General features: G+C 35.6%; 1 protein-coding gene and 1 non-coding gene across 15 annotated transcripts in view; one reads left to right on the plus strand and one right to left on the minus strand.

Annotated features, from left to right (window-relative positions):
• Positions 1–16,550, minus strand: part of LOC149078304 (myosin heavy chain, muscle-like) — a 70,800-nt gene that overhangs the window by 49,902 nt on the left and 4,348 nt on the right. For 9 of the 14 annotated variants that reach the window (XM_089241952.1, XM_089241947.1, XM_089241939.1 and 6 more), the window contains exons 2-10: positions 16,186–16,459; positions 14,587–14,730; positions 13,033–13,189; positions 6,731–6,758; positions 6,135–6,243; positions 4,974–5,066; positions 4,785–4,848; positions 3,848–3,946; positions 577–680 (exon numbers count right to left, since the gene is read on the minus strand). In XM_089241952.1, the coding sequence (XP_089098078.1) occupies positions 577–680; positions 3,848–3,946; positions 4,785–4,848; positions 4,974–5,066; positions 6,135–6,243; positions 6,731–6,758; positions 13,033–13,189; positions 14,587–14,730; positions 16,186–16,371 (984 nt within the window). In that variant the 5' untranslated portion in view covers positions 16,372–16,459. Of the gene's footprint in view, positions 1–576; positions 681–1,062; positions 1,167–3,847; positions 3,947–4,784; positions 4,849–4,973; positions 5,067–6,134; positions 6,244–6,730; positions 6,759–13,032; positions 13,190–14,586; positions 14,731–16,185; positions 16,460–16,550 lie in introns of all 14 variants that reach the window. The other 5 variants (XM_089241944.1, XM_089241941.1, XM_089241949.1 and 2 more) reach the window with 1 other exon arrangement.
• On the plus strand, positions 8,286–8,357 carry TRNAT-GGU (transfer RNA threonine (anticodon GGU)). The gene has a single exon. It is a non-coding gene; the product is annotated as a tRNA-Thr (tRNA).

The raw sequence follows: 16,550 nt of genomic DNA on the forward strand, positions 1-16,550 counted from the left end.
TCTTCTTGTGATTTCCTGTCTTTAATAATGCCATCTAAAAGGGTTTCATAAAGTTGATAACTGAGTAATTATCGTTTGCGCATTTGCAAAGCATGAAGTGAATTTATGCTCCAAGATCAAGGATTCTGAAATTCTTTGCTATGGCAGTTCTCATGTACTCCTAAAATCTGCACGCGTCTTCTCTGAACTCTCAAAATCTGCACGAGCTTTACCCCCTAAGCCCTATAAAAATTAATTTGATGCTTAAAAAACTGTTCATTACTGAGTAGTTTCACAAATTCAAAAGTTCTCACGTTCACCCCAAAGAGGTGCACTTAACAGTTTGAGCTATAATGAATAACGTCTCTACATGACGCACATAATTGTTGTTTGTAATTTAATATATAAAGTTGGAACGTCCAAATATAATGTAAAATAAGCTATTGTAACAGAAGCCATGCCAAGCCATTAAAAAAAAATTGCTGCGTAAGCTCGTTTTCTACTTAAAAAAAAATTAAAAGCAGAGCTGTGCAAAGCCTGGGTTTATCCACTCCATTCGCAATATTGTGGCCTGATCGCGTCTCTCATTATACTCACGTCAGTGTCTTTCATTTCCTGAACGTCATCCACACCGGGAATTTCGGTTTTACCTTGTGATACGAAATGGTAGTCGTAGATATCGTCGGACAGAAGACAGATTTCTGTGTGCCATAATACATAAATCGTAGATAGATAGAAAAGAGGAGAAAGAAAAGAGAGGAAAATAAAATTAGTTCTAAAAGAAAAAAATTGGGTGACATTAAAGAGAAAACCGAAACCGTCAGATGATGAGTTCGTCTGAAATTGAAGGAATTAGTCTCTGGACATTTTAATCAATCGCGTATCATTTGAATGATAGATGTTTCTCGAAACGGAATGGGGGTAAGAATCTCCGATTTCTAATATCGAAGAGAGATTAATATGATTCTTGGGATATTGACAAGAGAGAGAGGAGGTACGTATAGTGTATTCGAAGAGAGAAGAGAGAGTTGGAGTGGTATAGCTTTGCCATATACTTTTATGTCAGGTTCGTTATATACTTACGTCCGTGAGACGCATTTCCTCTGCATCATCTACATTTGGGATTTCAATTTTTCCTTGGGACACGAAGTGGTAGTCATAGATATCATCGGATAGGAGACAGATTTCTATTCGGCAAAAAACAGCAAAAAACGCAGTTAGTTCAATGTCTAATATGATGATGAATCTCTTTCAAATAGGAGTGCTTCTTACATAAATATTTTGTGCCCTTCTTGCTCAATATCGATCGGTTCAATTCCATCTTTTTTTTTTCCATGAGTTCATTTATCTCAATTCATTCATTCACATTCATTTTTCTCATCTACCAATTTTCTGTTTCTGGTATTAATGTCGGAACATCCTCACAGTACAGTATAAATAAGACTATCTTTAAATTTCCAATAAATTACTATCATATTTTTGAATTGCACGCGGCGTCTATTGATAGAGTCCAATAGTCGATGGTAAGATAATCGAGAATGCGATTTTCTCATGTTAAATCTCTAAGAAAGTACAGTCATCGACCTAGATTGTTTTTGTTTTTTTCGGTATCATTTACCTTTCTCTACGTCTCTATAGGCATACTGAATATGTATACAAAATATATATACATATGTATAAAGTAATCTAGATAAGCATAAACAAAAAACTCATGCTTTAAAAGATTATATTACTGTACCACACAGTATACAGGCTGTTCTGTAAGTGCTAATGCGGCCTTTATCTCATCAACCGTTCGTGGTTTCAGTTCTCAAAATGTGTTCAAAAATCACCTTGCACCTCCTCTTTCTAACCAGAACATGGCTCGCCGCTCTGTCTCAACGAAATCGCCCTGTACCAGTTTTGAAACTGGAAATACAGTGTGTCACAAAATAAAAAATCTAAATATTGTATATAAGCCCCCCCCCCTCCGTCCTCTAACTTCCAATTAGAAAGTTGTTGCCCTGTCTTTTCTGAATCGAACAAAAGAAATCCCATGTTTTTAAGTGCAATATTCGCTGAGATATTCGAATTCAAAAATCGGACAAAAGTTTTAAAAGAACAACATAAATGGAGGGAAAGAAGCGTTGTCCGTTAGTTTTTGCTGTTCTTCCCTAACTTTTCTTGCTTTCTTAAATCAAAATAACTCAGCAAATATTGCACCTAAATCAAGGGGTTTTTTTTTTACCTTGAGCTCAGAAAAGATAGGGAAACAACTTTCTTATTGGAAGTTAGAGGACAAAGAGATCGTATAAAAATTTGGATTCTTTATTTTTCGACACACTGCATTTTCACTCTCAAAACTGGTGCACGGCAATTTCTGAACATTTTAAAGCATTTTTTAAACTGAAATCATACCTATATACCAAAACGATGAACAGTTGATGAGATAAAGGTCACGACTAAAACAATTATGACAATCTTAAATAATTGTGATTTTATCCTCACAATATGAGGACCATAGCAATTCCACTTTTCATAATTTTGGAAGGTATTTAATTCTTGCAACCACCACTAGACATCATAAACTAAAGAATTGCTAATGAATTTTTTTTGCATGTTGCAATGCAGAAAATGTCGTATACCTAAACTGAAGATGATTGTTTTGGGGTACGAGTCTTATGTGTTCCAGAAGTGATATATATATACTATCTTTCTTCCAAAATTGGGAAGCAACAAGTTGGCAGGTTATTGCGTGTATATTGTTGGCCTGGTTGCTCTCTGTGGAGAGATTTTTTCAAATGAGAGATCAGCTGGCGTTCTCTCGCGCCTCTAAGTTGGAAAATCAAAGAAAACAAACTCAGTCAGAATTCCGTTAAAACTTCAGTCAAATTCACGAATTTGGTTGACCATCACTGTGCCACGTGTGGGAATCGAATCCGGGAACTCGAGAGGAGTCCAACAAAAAAAAAATCCCTTGTTAGTCTATCGGGTCAACGCCCACCAGACCACAAAATTACGAATTCTTTTTCACAGTTAATTCAAAGACATCGTATTCTTGCCGATAAGCAATCACTTTGACCGAACCTTTTACTTTCTTTGAGAGCTAAAATTCTCATCTTGTTATATTCTCCACTTGAAATCTCCACAAGGAGAACCAATGAATGAAAAAAGTGAATTCTAATTTCTCGGTAATTCGAACCCAACGATTAATAGCAAGATGAAGATATAATCACAACTATATCACAACGTAAGATTATATGCCAATTTAACGAGAGTATAATCAGTATAGCGATCTCAGTAAAAGAATATGAACTAAATATGAAAATATAATCACGATATCAAGATATGTGATCACAATTCTGTGGTGTTTGGTCCGAACATGATATCTCCAAAAAATGGCTTTTTGATCTAAAAGTAACTCTTGCGAATTATAACTAATTAAAAGTGAGGTAAATGCACATATACGTGCGTACGGCTGAACAAGATGCTGATGTATGATATTTTCATTTGTATTCGTGTGTAAGCTTTATTTTTGATTTTTAAATGACAGTGAAAATGCTCATATCTCAAAAATGTGATTTTGGAGCTATCATGTTCTGACCAAACACCACTGAATTATGACGACAATATGAGGATATATGTGGTCACAATCATGACAGCAATATGAGGATATATCATAGTTGTGATCATATAAACCTCATAATGAATGTTCCTTCGAATTTGCGCTCATACAGGGAAAATGCTCCCGCGATCATATTGATCCAAATAGATGAAAATGTTCTAAGAGTAACGGCTATAAATTAAGTAAAGTTAAGTATTAATAGTTATGATAAAAAAAAGTTGTAAACACAAAATTTTTTTACAATTTTTTTGAATGTCAATTTACCTTTGAGATTCTCAACACCTCCGGACATCATCTGGTAGAAAATATGGTAGGAACGTTCCAAAGTTTGTTGGGAAATGACACGAGCTTTCTCCAACAGATCTGTAATAATAATAATTATTATTATGAGTCATTTCATGCGAATCTGCATTTTAATTAGAAAGTTAAAAACTACTGTCTTCCTCATTAATTTACTCCTAAGTCATTTAATCAAATTTGAAAAGTTTTCACTAAACGTACCAAATTCCCGGGACGCAAAGTTAAAATTAAAAAAATTATGGAAATTTTCAAATATTTGAAACTGTTATTAATCATATTTGAAAAAAAAAAACTAAAATTTTTATTCTTCTAATTTAATGATTAAACAAAATTTAGAGCAAATGTAAAGCAAACTCATGGCGCCATCTATTGAAAATTAAGTTCACCAGCTTTTAATTGTCGATTTCAGTTTCCTCTCATTTCAAACATTGCGAATTTTCGAAATTTAAATGGATGAATGAAGTATGAGGTGAAAATCTCATTTCTCTGTCTTTCCCTCAAAAAGTAATGATTTTATGCTAAAATGAACATACATCAAATTCAGACAAATACTGTAAATTTAGTTGTCAAACTATGATTCTGAAACGTTCCAAGAGGAATACCAAAGTTTCTTAGGAAACATGAGAAAGTTCTAAAATTTTAAGATTTAAAAGGAAAAGTTTTTTCTTCTTTTTAAGCACTATCTTGAGAATAATGGGGTATGGGAAGGCGCTTCCAAACTTCCGGAGCTTTTATGAGGCGGATATAGATTTCAGAGCCTCGGGGAAGCCTCTACTTCAAATAATTTTCAAAACCCTGCCTATACATTGATTATTTAAGGCTTAAGTTGCTTATATATAATTTGATTAATAAGAATAACATGATAACAATTTCTAAGAATTTTCAGAGAATTCGAACTTACAAGTTTCAATATCGGCACCAGCCAGTTTACCCATGGGACCGAAGTGAATACGGATGAATTTACCCTAGAGGAGGACGAAGAAAAAAAAATTGATGACATATTGAGCAATCAAATTCATCTTTTGCAGAATATTTTTCAAAATTTTACTATATTTTTGTGAACTCTTGAAAATGTTGGAGATATACTTACGAAACGTGAAGAGTTATCGTTACGGACTGTCTTGGCGTTACCGAAGGCTTCCAGTACAGGGTTAGTCTGGACGACTTGATCTTCCAGGGTTGCCTAAAGAAAGAAAGATTACGAATCAAAACCCATTAATCAAACAACGTCACAATGTAATTATAACAGTATGTGAATTTTATTTCCTTTCTGTGTTCGCAATGGAAATCGACGATTTATAGTTGATCTCTACTGAATTCTGCATTTAAATCAAACTGAACAAAACACGAGCTATAAAATTATTGGAGCTTCATAAAAAAAATTGTCCAGCAACAAAGGTTTCTCGGCTTCTACGATGACTTTCTTTTCTAATGTGTTCAACAAATATGCGGATGATTAGACAAATTAGGACAGTGGACTTTTTGGTATTAGAATAATTAGGCAATTAGTACACTGGATATTTTGACATTAGGACGTTGGAATTTTTGACGAAAAGATAATTGGATAATGAGGAAATAGGACTTTTCAAAGAAAGGATAATTGTACAATCAGGACATATCGGAATTTTCGGCGAAAGGATAATCGGACGATTAGGACATTGGACTTTTTGGAATTGGATTCTAGACATTTGACTTCTTAGGAGTGAATTTTCTACAGTAGATTTTTTGGAATTTTGGATTTTAGATAGTAAACGTTTTGACATTAGGATCAGTGAACAATTAGGACATTGAACGTTTTGGCATCAAGATGAGTGGACAATTAAGACATCGAACTTTAGAAACTGGATTTCAGACACTGAACAGCATTTTTTATTCGAGCTATCTACTTTTTTCCTTTCTGTTTTTATTTATGTTTTATTTTTCAATAGTAACTTGCGTAATATACGCAATAGAATCGTAATGCATAAGTTGAACTTGCTCAAAGACGTTAACAAAAGTCACTAAATTTTCAAGTCATGTCTTCAGGGGTTATTCAGGAGATATTTTTGACAATAGACAATTACACAGTCAGTAAAGGAGCAGAGATTATTAGTCATCTATGATGGCACTATAATGATGTTGACTGTATATCAGGCACAGTGAGTGTTTGTGTTTGCAATTGCATATTATTACACTCGGCCCATTTTTGAGAAACTAATTGAAAAATCCAATTTGAGAAATTTAATTTTTGAGAAATATTACTTAGACGTACCTTCTTCTCCTTTGGTGCATCTTTGCCCTTCGGTGTGACAGCACCGACGTTGGCGTAGTACGCAATTACTTTCTTCGTGTTCTCAGTCTTTCCGGCACCAGATTCACCTCTGCATTAGGAAAAGAGAATAATAGTGAGCCACATTAAACCGTATACATCAAAAGTGAACAAGTGAAGGCAAAACACCATTCCATGTATAATATACACATTAAATGTATTTGAAAACGTATCCGTGTTTTGCATTTTAAATATCGGATTCGTTAGGGAAGCTTCTAATAACCGTTGTTATGTGGAAACTATCTTTCATAAATTAAACAGGCTCCAATACTTTCACTCCCACCGAGATACCACTAATTTTAGGGGTTAGTCTGCAACAAGCAATCGTGCAAATAAATAACAGCAAATTCATTCATGATGTCATAAAATCCTACTGAAAATACATTTCCCCCCCCCCCATTTTTCATGACGTGAAATAGAAATTTTTGTTATCAGTGTGTCATCTGGGAACTAGTAAAATTTGACTGGTTGTTTTTTAAATAACTGGTTAACTTTTCTATTATAATTGATAGAAAATAAATTTTCACGATGGTACTTACGTGATAAGCATAGACTGGTTCTCACGATCTGTGAAAAAGAGACGAGAAAAAAAAATCGATCAATTTATCAATTTAAATACTGAGGCAGGGATGGGGAGGGAAAATAACAAAACAGACTTATTCCACGAAACAAAAAAAAAACAAATATAAAAAGTAAAATGAGTTAAAAATTAAAAAATAAAATTTTTATTTTTCCCTAAACATCCAAACGAATCAGCTGGGAATAACATTATTACAACTTGTATATATTCATACACAGTTCATGAAACCTGCTCACGAACCTGCTCGCTGGCCTTTCGGGTAAATAAATAGATTTTTAAAAAAACGAATGGGGAACCACCATGTAACAGCTCTCATGGAATGGTTCCTCAATAATGTTTCTTGAACAGTGCTTTCAATGAGCGGTCTTCGACATTTTCGTCTCAGAAAATTTGATGTACGTAGTCGTATGCAGCGTTGTATTTAGAATTTTCGCTGACTGGAATCATTTCGTAGAAATACCGGTCAGAGAACACTGATCTAGATGCGGGGCAACAACAACGTTTCCCTACCCCGTTCCTAATGCTTTAAGCCGGGTTTTCCTAGGAGCAGGTTTTCACGCTGCACACGGCGCAGAAATTCTACTCCTAGGAAAACCCGGCTTTAGGCCAGTGGTTCTTAATCTTTTTTTCCATCCCGCATCAATAGTGCAATAGGATTGCACTGCCCCCCCTGGATAATGCGTTTTCCATCCGTTTGAAAATTTTGTTTTTCTGTAATTAATTATCCATTAATTATAAGTTATCTATTAATTAATTCCTACAAACTCTCGTGCTTATTATTTAATTCCATTCTCGGCTATGGTTAATATTTAGTTTGGCTTCTTTTTTTCATGAAAATTAATTCAAAAATAAACTGCAAAAAAATTACTTTTTTACAGTTTCTGAAATTTGGAAAAAAAAGATTGAAGGACTATTGCTCTGATTATTAGTGAAAACAGTGCTTACTAGTGTATCATTATTAAATTTTTTTACCCTTATTGATTCCAGCTGGAATAACGAATGATAAATGTTTTTTTGGCACTTGATTGAATTTTTTTCACGTTTTTCTTGAGTCATGCTCACAACAGTTTCAAATCTGAAAGCACCACGCTAACAACAGGAAAGGTACAAATACAAACATATTTTATAGGTATTAATGATATTTTTTCTCGATCGAAGTGGAAAGCAAGTACGATTGTTTAATCGAAATAGAAACTTTTGCCACACAAATTTCACGTGACACGTTTTTTCAAGGGGAAGACAAAAGATGAGGTGCTAAAACATCGGAAAGATTCATATTTTTTTGAGAATGGAAAAATTCAGTTTTTATCATTTCAATTTTCCTGTATAATCCCATTCAACATGTTGTGATTTTTTTCTCATCCCGTACCTTCAGAAATTCTTCCGGGCTTCCCCCCCCCCCTTCCCGGTTAAGAACCAGTGCTTTAGGCTATAATGTCTTTGGAACAGTACTTGTTGACAGATACGGAAACTAGTTTTCCGTATCTGTCGTATTAACAGGGGAGAGTCTACCTGTCTTCATAGCTTAGTTGGTAGAGCACTCGTCCGGTAAACGAGAGACCGGGGTTCGAATGCCCGTGAGGGCAGAGATGAATTTTACTTTCCTGAAACATCAATATCTCCTCACACAGCCAGTTTTTGGTATCTGTCGCATTAACGGAGTGACGTCTTTCGTCACGAACAGTACTTTGCCTAACAATTTTTCTCTAACAGGGCTTCAGACAACGTTTTCCATGAAGTGATTTATAACATCGTTCACCAACAGTGCTTTGAACAACATTCAATAACAATGCTTTGAACAACATTCAATAACAATGCTTTGAACAACATTCAATAACAATGCTTTGAACAACATTCAATAACAATGCTTTGAACAGAATTCACCAGCAATGTTTTGGACAGCATTCACCAATAATGATCGGATAAAAATGTTTCGTAACAAAGCTTTGAAACACAACAATTTAACAACAGTGCATTGGACAGTGTTTTCCCAACAGCGCATTGGACAGTGTTTTCCCAACAGCGCATTGGACAGTGTTTTCCCAACAGCGCATTGGACAGTGCTTTCCCAACAGTGATTTGAACAGCGTTTTCCAGCAGTGGTTTGGACAGCATTTTTCCAACAGTGCGTTACACAAGAACGTTTCTTGAACAGTGCTACGGACAACAATGTTTTTCAACAGTGCTTGAGATTTTCATGTTTTCCCTATGCTGACCGACAATGCTTTAATGCATTTCCCACGATTCATCTGTGGCCTGCCAAGTTCTCTGTTAACAATGCTTTCGACAATAATATTCCCTTAAAAACGCTTTCGACAATAATATTCCCTTAAAAACCGCTTTCGACAATAATATTCCCTTAAAAACGCTTTCGATAATAATATTCCCTTAAAAACGCTTTCGACAATAGTTCTGCCTTAACAATATACTTTGACTAATAAAGCTTCCAACAATGCTCTGAAAGTAAGCATTCTGCAATGCTTTGACCAATAATGCTTCCCAACAATACTTTGACCTAGAATGCTTCCCAACAATACTTTGACCTAGAATGCTTCCCAACAATTCTTCTTAACAATGCTTTGATGAACAATGTTTTTCAACAATGCTTTGATGAACAATGTTTTTCAACAATGCTTTGATGAACAATGTTTTTTAACAATGCTTTGATGAAAATGTTTTTCAACACTGCTTTGAAAGTAACGTTTCCACCAATTATTAGGCCTAAAATGCTTCCCAACAATGTTCCAGGAAATAACAGTTCCTCTCAATATCTAATCCCTACTTTGTAGTTAATGTTGCAATAGAGTTAAGGCAATGTGACGAGTAACGTACCGGTACGTGAAGCTATTTTTTGTACAAAGAAAATCTATTTTAGTTTTTCACTTTAATACCAGAAGAACATGTCTATCATTGACAGGCCAGCAATCTTCATCAGGTCGCAAAACTCGAGGGCTTTGCTCCAGAGTTCCTCAAACAACCTCCTAAATCGTCTTCTCTTATCATGAGCCTTTTGGGCAAAAAACACCACCTCTTCGACTTATTACATTTATATTTACACCAATTATCTACTTATTATCAGAGTATATTTTGTAAAAAAAATTCTATATTATAATAAATTAGAGAGTAATTATTTTTAAGCTCTAATGTGTTCCCATTTCCATAGCCCTTTCTTCATTTGTGGTATGTAAATTCACCAAGGAAGTTTGATACAATTATTCATGTGCAATCAGGTTGGCCTCCTTGTGAAAATTTATCATATAAAATTAATCTTTTCCAGAAGAATGTAATATAATTCAATCGAAAACCGATTGATGACGTTGAAAGTAGTCACATTTTGGTAAGAAAGAAAGTGGAAGCTCTCTACTGTTAAAACGCTATTCGAAACACACTGGTGGGAAGATATTGTCCGAAGCAGTGTTGATAAGACTAAATCACAATTCGCAAAACGCTATTCAAAGCACTGTTGGAAAAGTGTTGTCCGAAACACTATTGGTTTGAAGAGTGTTGCTCAAAGCACTGCTGGGAAAACGATGTCTGAATCAGTGTTGGGAAAATGTTATTTAAAAAAGATGTCGTCCATTGGAAATTGTTGTCCAAAAAATAGTCCCGCATTGTTGAGAAAACGCTGTTGGAGAAAATTGTTGCATAAAGTACTGTTACAGAGACATTATAGCCCAAAACATTGTAAAGCGGGCAGGGAATCATTGCTGATGCCCTACATCTAAAACAGCGTTCTACAACTGGTGTTTCCACGGAATGATTTCAGCTGCGAAAATTCCAAAAACAACTATGCTTACGGCTTCAAATAAGTATCAAATTTTTTGAGGGGGAAAATATCGAAGATAGCTTTTTTAAAGCACTATTCTGTTTGGTCCTAAGAAATATATCACTATTAACCTACATCAAGTTTCAAATAAAAATGTGAAGGAGATTCAATTAATGAAAGGTTTCGATTCCAGGAACCTCACACAATGTGTGCCAAGCATTGCAAGTCTCGTTACTGGAAATGATGGGTTCAAATACATTTTATTCAAAATGTTATGTAAGAAACGTTCTTCACGTTTCATACTCGGGAATTCGCGTTACCAGAGAAGAATTCAGATAATTTACAACCGCGTGATTAGGTGGAGGTCAACATCATGAGCAAAGTAATCTATTGTGATACCTTCATTCTTCCAGAGTAGCAGTAGACTTAAAGGTAGGGCCCTATAAACGTAAGAATAAATTACAGTCCTTGGCTTCGAAGCCAAAAAAGACCTAAACGGATAATAATAGCTTTTCTCTGGTAGAGCAAGCAATTCGTACGTGGTGTTGGCCTCGTACATTGCATTATTTTTCCTCTCTCTCTCTCCCGAAATGGTATTGTGACCGTGCTAAGACAGACGATACCACTGACTTTTCTCTGTCTTACTATTCTATTCAAAGGCCTAAACACAAAAAAAATAAAATAAAAGAATTTTCTTGGCAACGTTTCCAGCTATTCTCTTCAACTCCTGAGAAAGAAGTGCGGCAGGCTCCTTTCTTTCATTTCGTTTTGGCTCTATTTGTTCTGGGCCTCCTTTTCTTCTGCCGTGATCCATTTTCTACGTCTGCATATCTTCATGTTTTTTTTCTTACGTGTTATATCGGATGCTTACGTAAGGTAACTTTCTCAAGGTAGAAGAAAAAAAGTAGGTGTAAACGAGCCGCGTAGGGGCATTACACCCCACACACGTGACTCAACTGGAACATCCTGGATAAAAAAACATGGAGCTGAAGTAGAATTCGTTAGTTAGCGAAATAGCGTTTCCTGATCTGCTTAAGCAGTTCACGTTTCTTTCAAAATTTTGTTCAACAAAAATAATTATCTATTTCCTACATTTATTAATGAGATTATATAATATTAGGTCTTAATCCGGGGTTTACGCATTTCTGGGAGTGCGGGAAATCAATCCTAGACGGTGCAAGAATGTGAATCAGAATTCCTTCGAAGTGTGACCTAGTATAAAATAGGTTAAACCCATTATTCCAGGAGCTGAGACTTATCATGATTTCTGGTAGATTTTATAAACAATAATTTCTGGAAATAGAACGATCAATAAATTTCTTTAGGTGTTTTATAGGATTTTAATTTCGATTGGTTCTAATTCTCGATTTCTAAATTTCTATTTGGTTTAATTTCTATTAATGGTGTGAAACTCCTTTTTATTACAGAAAGAGATTCAGACCTATTTCGAACTACCTCTGGCAGAATTTTGTTTCAAAATATCTCTTCAAAGTGACCCTTGACTGGCATGATCACACAAATCCAATCATCAAATAAACATATAAACATGATTGGAATTGAACTGAACAGTGCCCAGTTCAAAAAGGCATTAAATCGAAATTATGTTTTAACCACCTCACATACAACCTTTTGGCAACAAATTTGCATTAGCTCTATTTTACGAATAAATCTGGTAATCTTGTCTCCTAACCTAATCGCACGTTAGAAAAGGAAAGAGGGGAAAAGAAAATGAATATAAAAGGAAAAAAATAATAGATAATTAGATAAGAGAGTATTTTTAGTCTTTTTTTCACCCTCAACTCAGTTGTGCTCTTTCGCTCTTACATGTATGTAGTAGAAAGATGCATTATATTTGAGGGAAAAAATCATTAAAAGGAGTATAGAAAGAAAGAAGAGAAAGAAAAGCACAACTTCAGTTAATAGGGTTACTATAAAGCCTCGAGATGGTGAAGAGAGAGGAAAGAAAACACAGAAAAAACTTTTTCCACTGGCGTTTAACGAAGTATTCCGTCCATGATCGTAAAGAGGTTAAGATATCTGCATTTGAACGATTCACTTTGTATGGAAATGAATAAATATCTACTAAGATATAATTATAGTAGGGAATGTATAAGCAGAGTTGAGAGTTGCTGCTATTCTACAATATGTAGCGGCATTTCCCACCGTTCTCATGGTGTGCGTAACGCGAAAATTCAACTTTCTGTGTTGTTGTTGCCCTTTTTTGAACTGGCCCGTCGACATGTACCGAGTTCAGGACCCGACATTGACTCAAAGGCTCGGGGCAGAGTAAGCATTTAGCTCCCGTCCCCCTGAAATAAATTATAGGCAGAATATACTAATAGAGAAGTTTTGTATGACCGATGCAAAAGAATCTCGTGTATTTAATTTTTCATCTCTCGAAAGCCCAGATCAAACTGATTGAATGATTTTCTTTCTTTTTTTATCAAATAATAATGATGACGAACACCGTATCATTAAGCACGTTGTATACTTACTTGCCAACATGGACGAGTAAGCACCGTCAGCAATAGCGAACAGATGAGGAGGTACTTCAGTACGCCTTTTGCCCTTGTAGATTTGTACGACACGATTCGTGTAAATGGGGTACCTTTTGTATGGGTTGATGGCGACGCAGAAAAGACCGGAATATGTCTATCGAGAAAGGAAAAATAAAATAAAATTTTAATAAAGTTCAAAAAATTACAAGTCGTCATTAGACTAAATTAATTTACAGTTAGATAACGGGCGTATTGGTTGAAATGAATTTCTTTTTGTTGAAAATGTCCCCACGTCAGGGCCGTCACTAGAATTTTTGCCGCCCCCACAACTTTAAAATTCGGTAATTTTACAACGATTTTCTTTGTTCCCATCTAAAATTGCCGCCCTCCTAAATTTTGCCGACCGGAGCATTTGCCCCCCCCCCACCGCCTCTTCTGGTTCCAGCCCTGCCCCACGCTCAGGCAACATTAACATTGTATTCATTTTGGGTCAGTAGAGAACTCAAGCTGTCCCGTCATAAGCTCAAAAATCCTCGCTAAGACTTAGACAGAAAGTGTCCAAGGAACCATACCTCTACGACTCAATTTCCGGCTGATACGAAAAACAATATTTATGATTTCACACAGAATCGAAACCGATGCCCTACAAATTGATAGTGCCTACCAATGAGCAGCGGTAGAACGCCGAGAACCTGTTAGGACCATTTATAGGCGATAACGGTTGTAAATGCTTTTTTTTTCAATTCCTATGAAGAGAATGGGAAGCCACTGTGTAGGAAACCTGTTAGTAACAATGATATTTATTACAATTTTGATTGTTATTTCTATTCATACTAGTCGTCGAATAACGAGCCTGATGACGTCAGTTCACACAATTACAGTTTCTAACTTCACTGTGAATTTACCACGTACTTGTCCACGCGCATCCACAGACCTGTCAAAACATGTTTTTGGTTCTCTACTGTATACGAAAGTCGTAGGTGTTATCGATTAGTAGGGTTTCCAACTCAATACGCCGGATATGACAAGGTCCGTCTTAACAGAATCATACGCCCCCGGGCATAATTATTATTTTTCACGGGGGAGGGGCTACTGGGCTAGAAGTACCTTCGTAAGCTTCCATGCTTACTTTCAAAATTTTTAGCTAGATAATGAGATGTTCCGCACTGAACTCATTTGGGCGGGCCAGTGCATTACAACGGCAGTGCATTGAGATGTAACACAGTGAATTTTATTTCTTCATTTATCTGGAAACTATAGGTCCTAGGGTATGGTTCTGTGGACACTTTTCCGGAGCTATTATGAGCGAGGATTCTTGTTGCACAGAACTTATCCTGCTTCTTACGGAACATCCTATGCATTATTTGTAGACTTTTCCGATAAATTTCAGTCGATGATACCATCTGTTCATTATAAGCCTGTGAGATTATACAGTGCATATTTGGGTATTTAAATTAATATTATAGATATTTTCAATTAAACGATTGAATGATGATACGGTTAAATAACTTGAGGGGTTTATTAGTTGAGGAAATTAGCATAAATACTGACGTAAATGAGCTGAGCGTAGTATCGTTGTCTCAAGTTGTGCAAGACACTAGCATCGTTGAGGTATGTCAAGTTGGACATATCATCAGCTTTTTCGTATTTTGGAGGATTAACCTGCTGTAGAAGATCTTTCTTGACTTGTCGAGACTGAAATTACAAGAAATTAAGCCATATTGTATTGAGAATGATATTATAGATAACATGAAAAACAAAGCATATGCGAGTCGTCCAGTTGCAAAACTCGTTGAGTGACAACCAGATTTTTCTAGAGAAAATCAGAAAAACTTTTGCATTGTGCATTTTTCTAGCTGACAGCTTGTTAAAATGTTAATTTTATGCCATCAGAATTTCAAATTTCAAGCAGTCAGCTCCATAAATACACTCTACATAAGTTTCTTTTCACTTTCTGTAAAAAAAAATCTGTATGGGATTATCCAGTTTTGAAACTGGACGACTCATATGAGAAAGACGTATATTAGAGGGTTTGCAACGGCTTTACTGGGCTTCTTAAAGGTGAACGCCCCCCCCCCCCAATGCTAATTTTAGGAAAATCGTATTTTAGAGGGGGAAAAAACTTATTAATGGGTAATTCAAAAATTCCGAAATTCTCGAGCCTCTTATCGAGTAATTTTTAGTGTCGTTCCTCACAGTTTGACGACCCCTGGAGCAGTGCTCGCCCACACGCATCTAAATGCATGATTCACGCATTTAAATTCAATTTTACTCCAAATTTCATTGAGGATTAAAAAAACTCATTCAAAAATTTTGGGTTTTTTTTTTTTTAAATATAGAGTTATTTCTCACTGATAAAAAAAAATACCGCTCTTTTCACAACCCCCCCCCCCCGTAAAATTTTGGAGAAGAGTGTAATTACTCTTCGATTTTATTTTCGGATTAAATTATTCGGACCAAAATTATATTTTCGGATAACATTGCCCTGGAGACATATATACATTTTTCTTACAAGTTCGACAACAAAAGAATGCTGTGCCCCCTCCTCTCACCCTCGACATGAATAAAATCCTTCTTCGTTTTAATCTGCTCTGATTATATTTTAATAGCGAAAATAATCATGTAGGCACATAATTATGCCCTGAAAATACGTACCGTGAAAAATGCTCATGGAAAATCATATCTAAAACAGTGACTCTCAAATTCGTAGTTATTTATGTGAATCACAGCAGTAATCAACACAATTAATATAATCAACTTCATTTAGTGCTTTGAAGGTTCTTCGGAAAGAAATCACATTTCTGAATGGCTCGACCTTAATTTGAAGGAAGCCTGGATATTAGGGCAGCTGCCTGAAGATTAGAGTCTAATATGTTTTGATCGCTTAGCGAGTATATCTGTTGTTCGAATTGTGGATCAGGAAAATTATGGACACATTTTTTCTCAGCCATCTCGTTGGGCATTTTGCCTGCTGTAGCGTTGTATTTGTATTTATATTTGACCATGCAAAAAATCAGGTCCAGATTTACATTCCTATCTGAAACTTTTAAATATTTATCAAATCCCTGTCTAGCTTCATTCTCTACTAATGTCTTTTTTGTTTAAGGTGACATAATAAGGTGAGATTAGTATATTTTTTGATAGACTTACCTCTTGTCCTTCGAATTCAACCGTACAGATATCACCCTGGGTGCTCTTGATCAGACCGAGCAAGTAGCCCTCTTTCTCGTCGACCACCCAAACCATCTTTTTACCATCGTAAGGCTTCGTTTGATCTTTACGTTTCTGTTCCATAGAAACGTAAAGGTATTGGGTGGGATCTGGGTCCTCTGCCATGGTTAATGACTTGAATTCACTTCAAGCAGAAGGAGCACAGATTATCTCGCAGCAGCAAACTGGCACACAAGCTTCGACCAGAACAGCTCTACATGAGCGGAACAAAACAAAACATTAGAAAAAAAAAGTTGCACTATCTTTTAGAAACAATATTAACACAAACAAGTGCATGATTAATG

Source organism: Pholcus phalangioides, unplaced genomic scaffold (genome assembly GCF_987345545.1).
Source record: "Pholcus phalangioides strain wild (caught in Gottingen) unplaced genomic scaffold, Ppha-v1.0 ptg000014l_1, whole genome shotgun sequence".
In the NCBI taxonomy this organism is placed as follows: Eukaryota; Metazoa; Arthropoda; class Arachnida; order Araneae; family Pholcidae; genus Pholcus; species Pholcus phalangioides.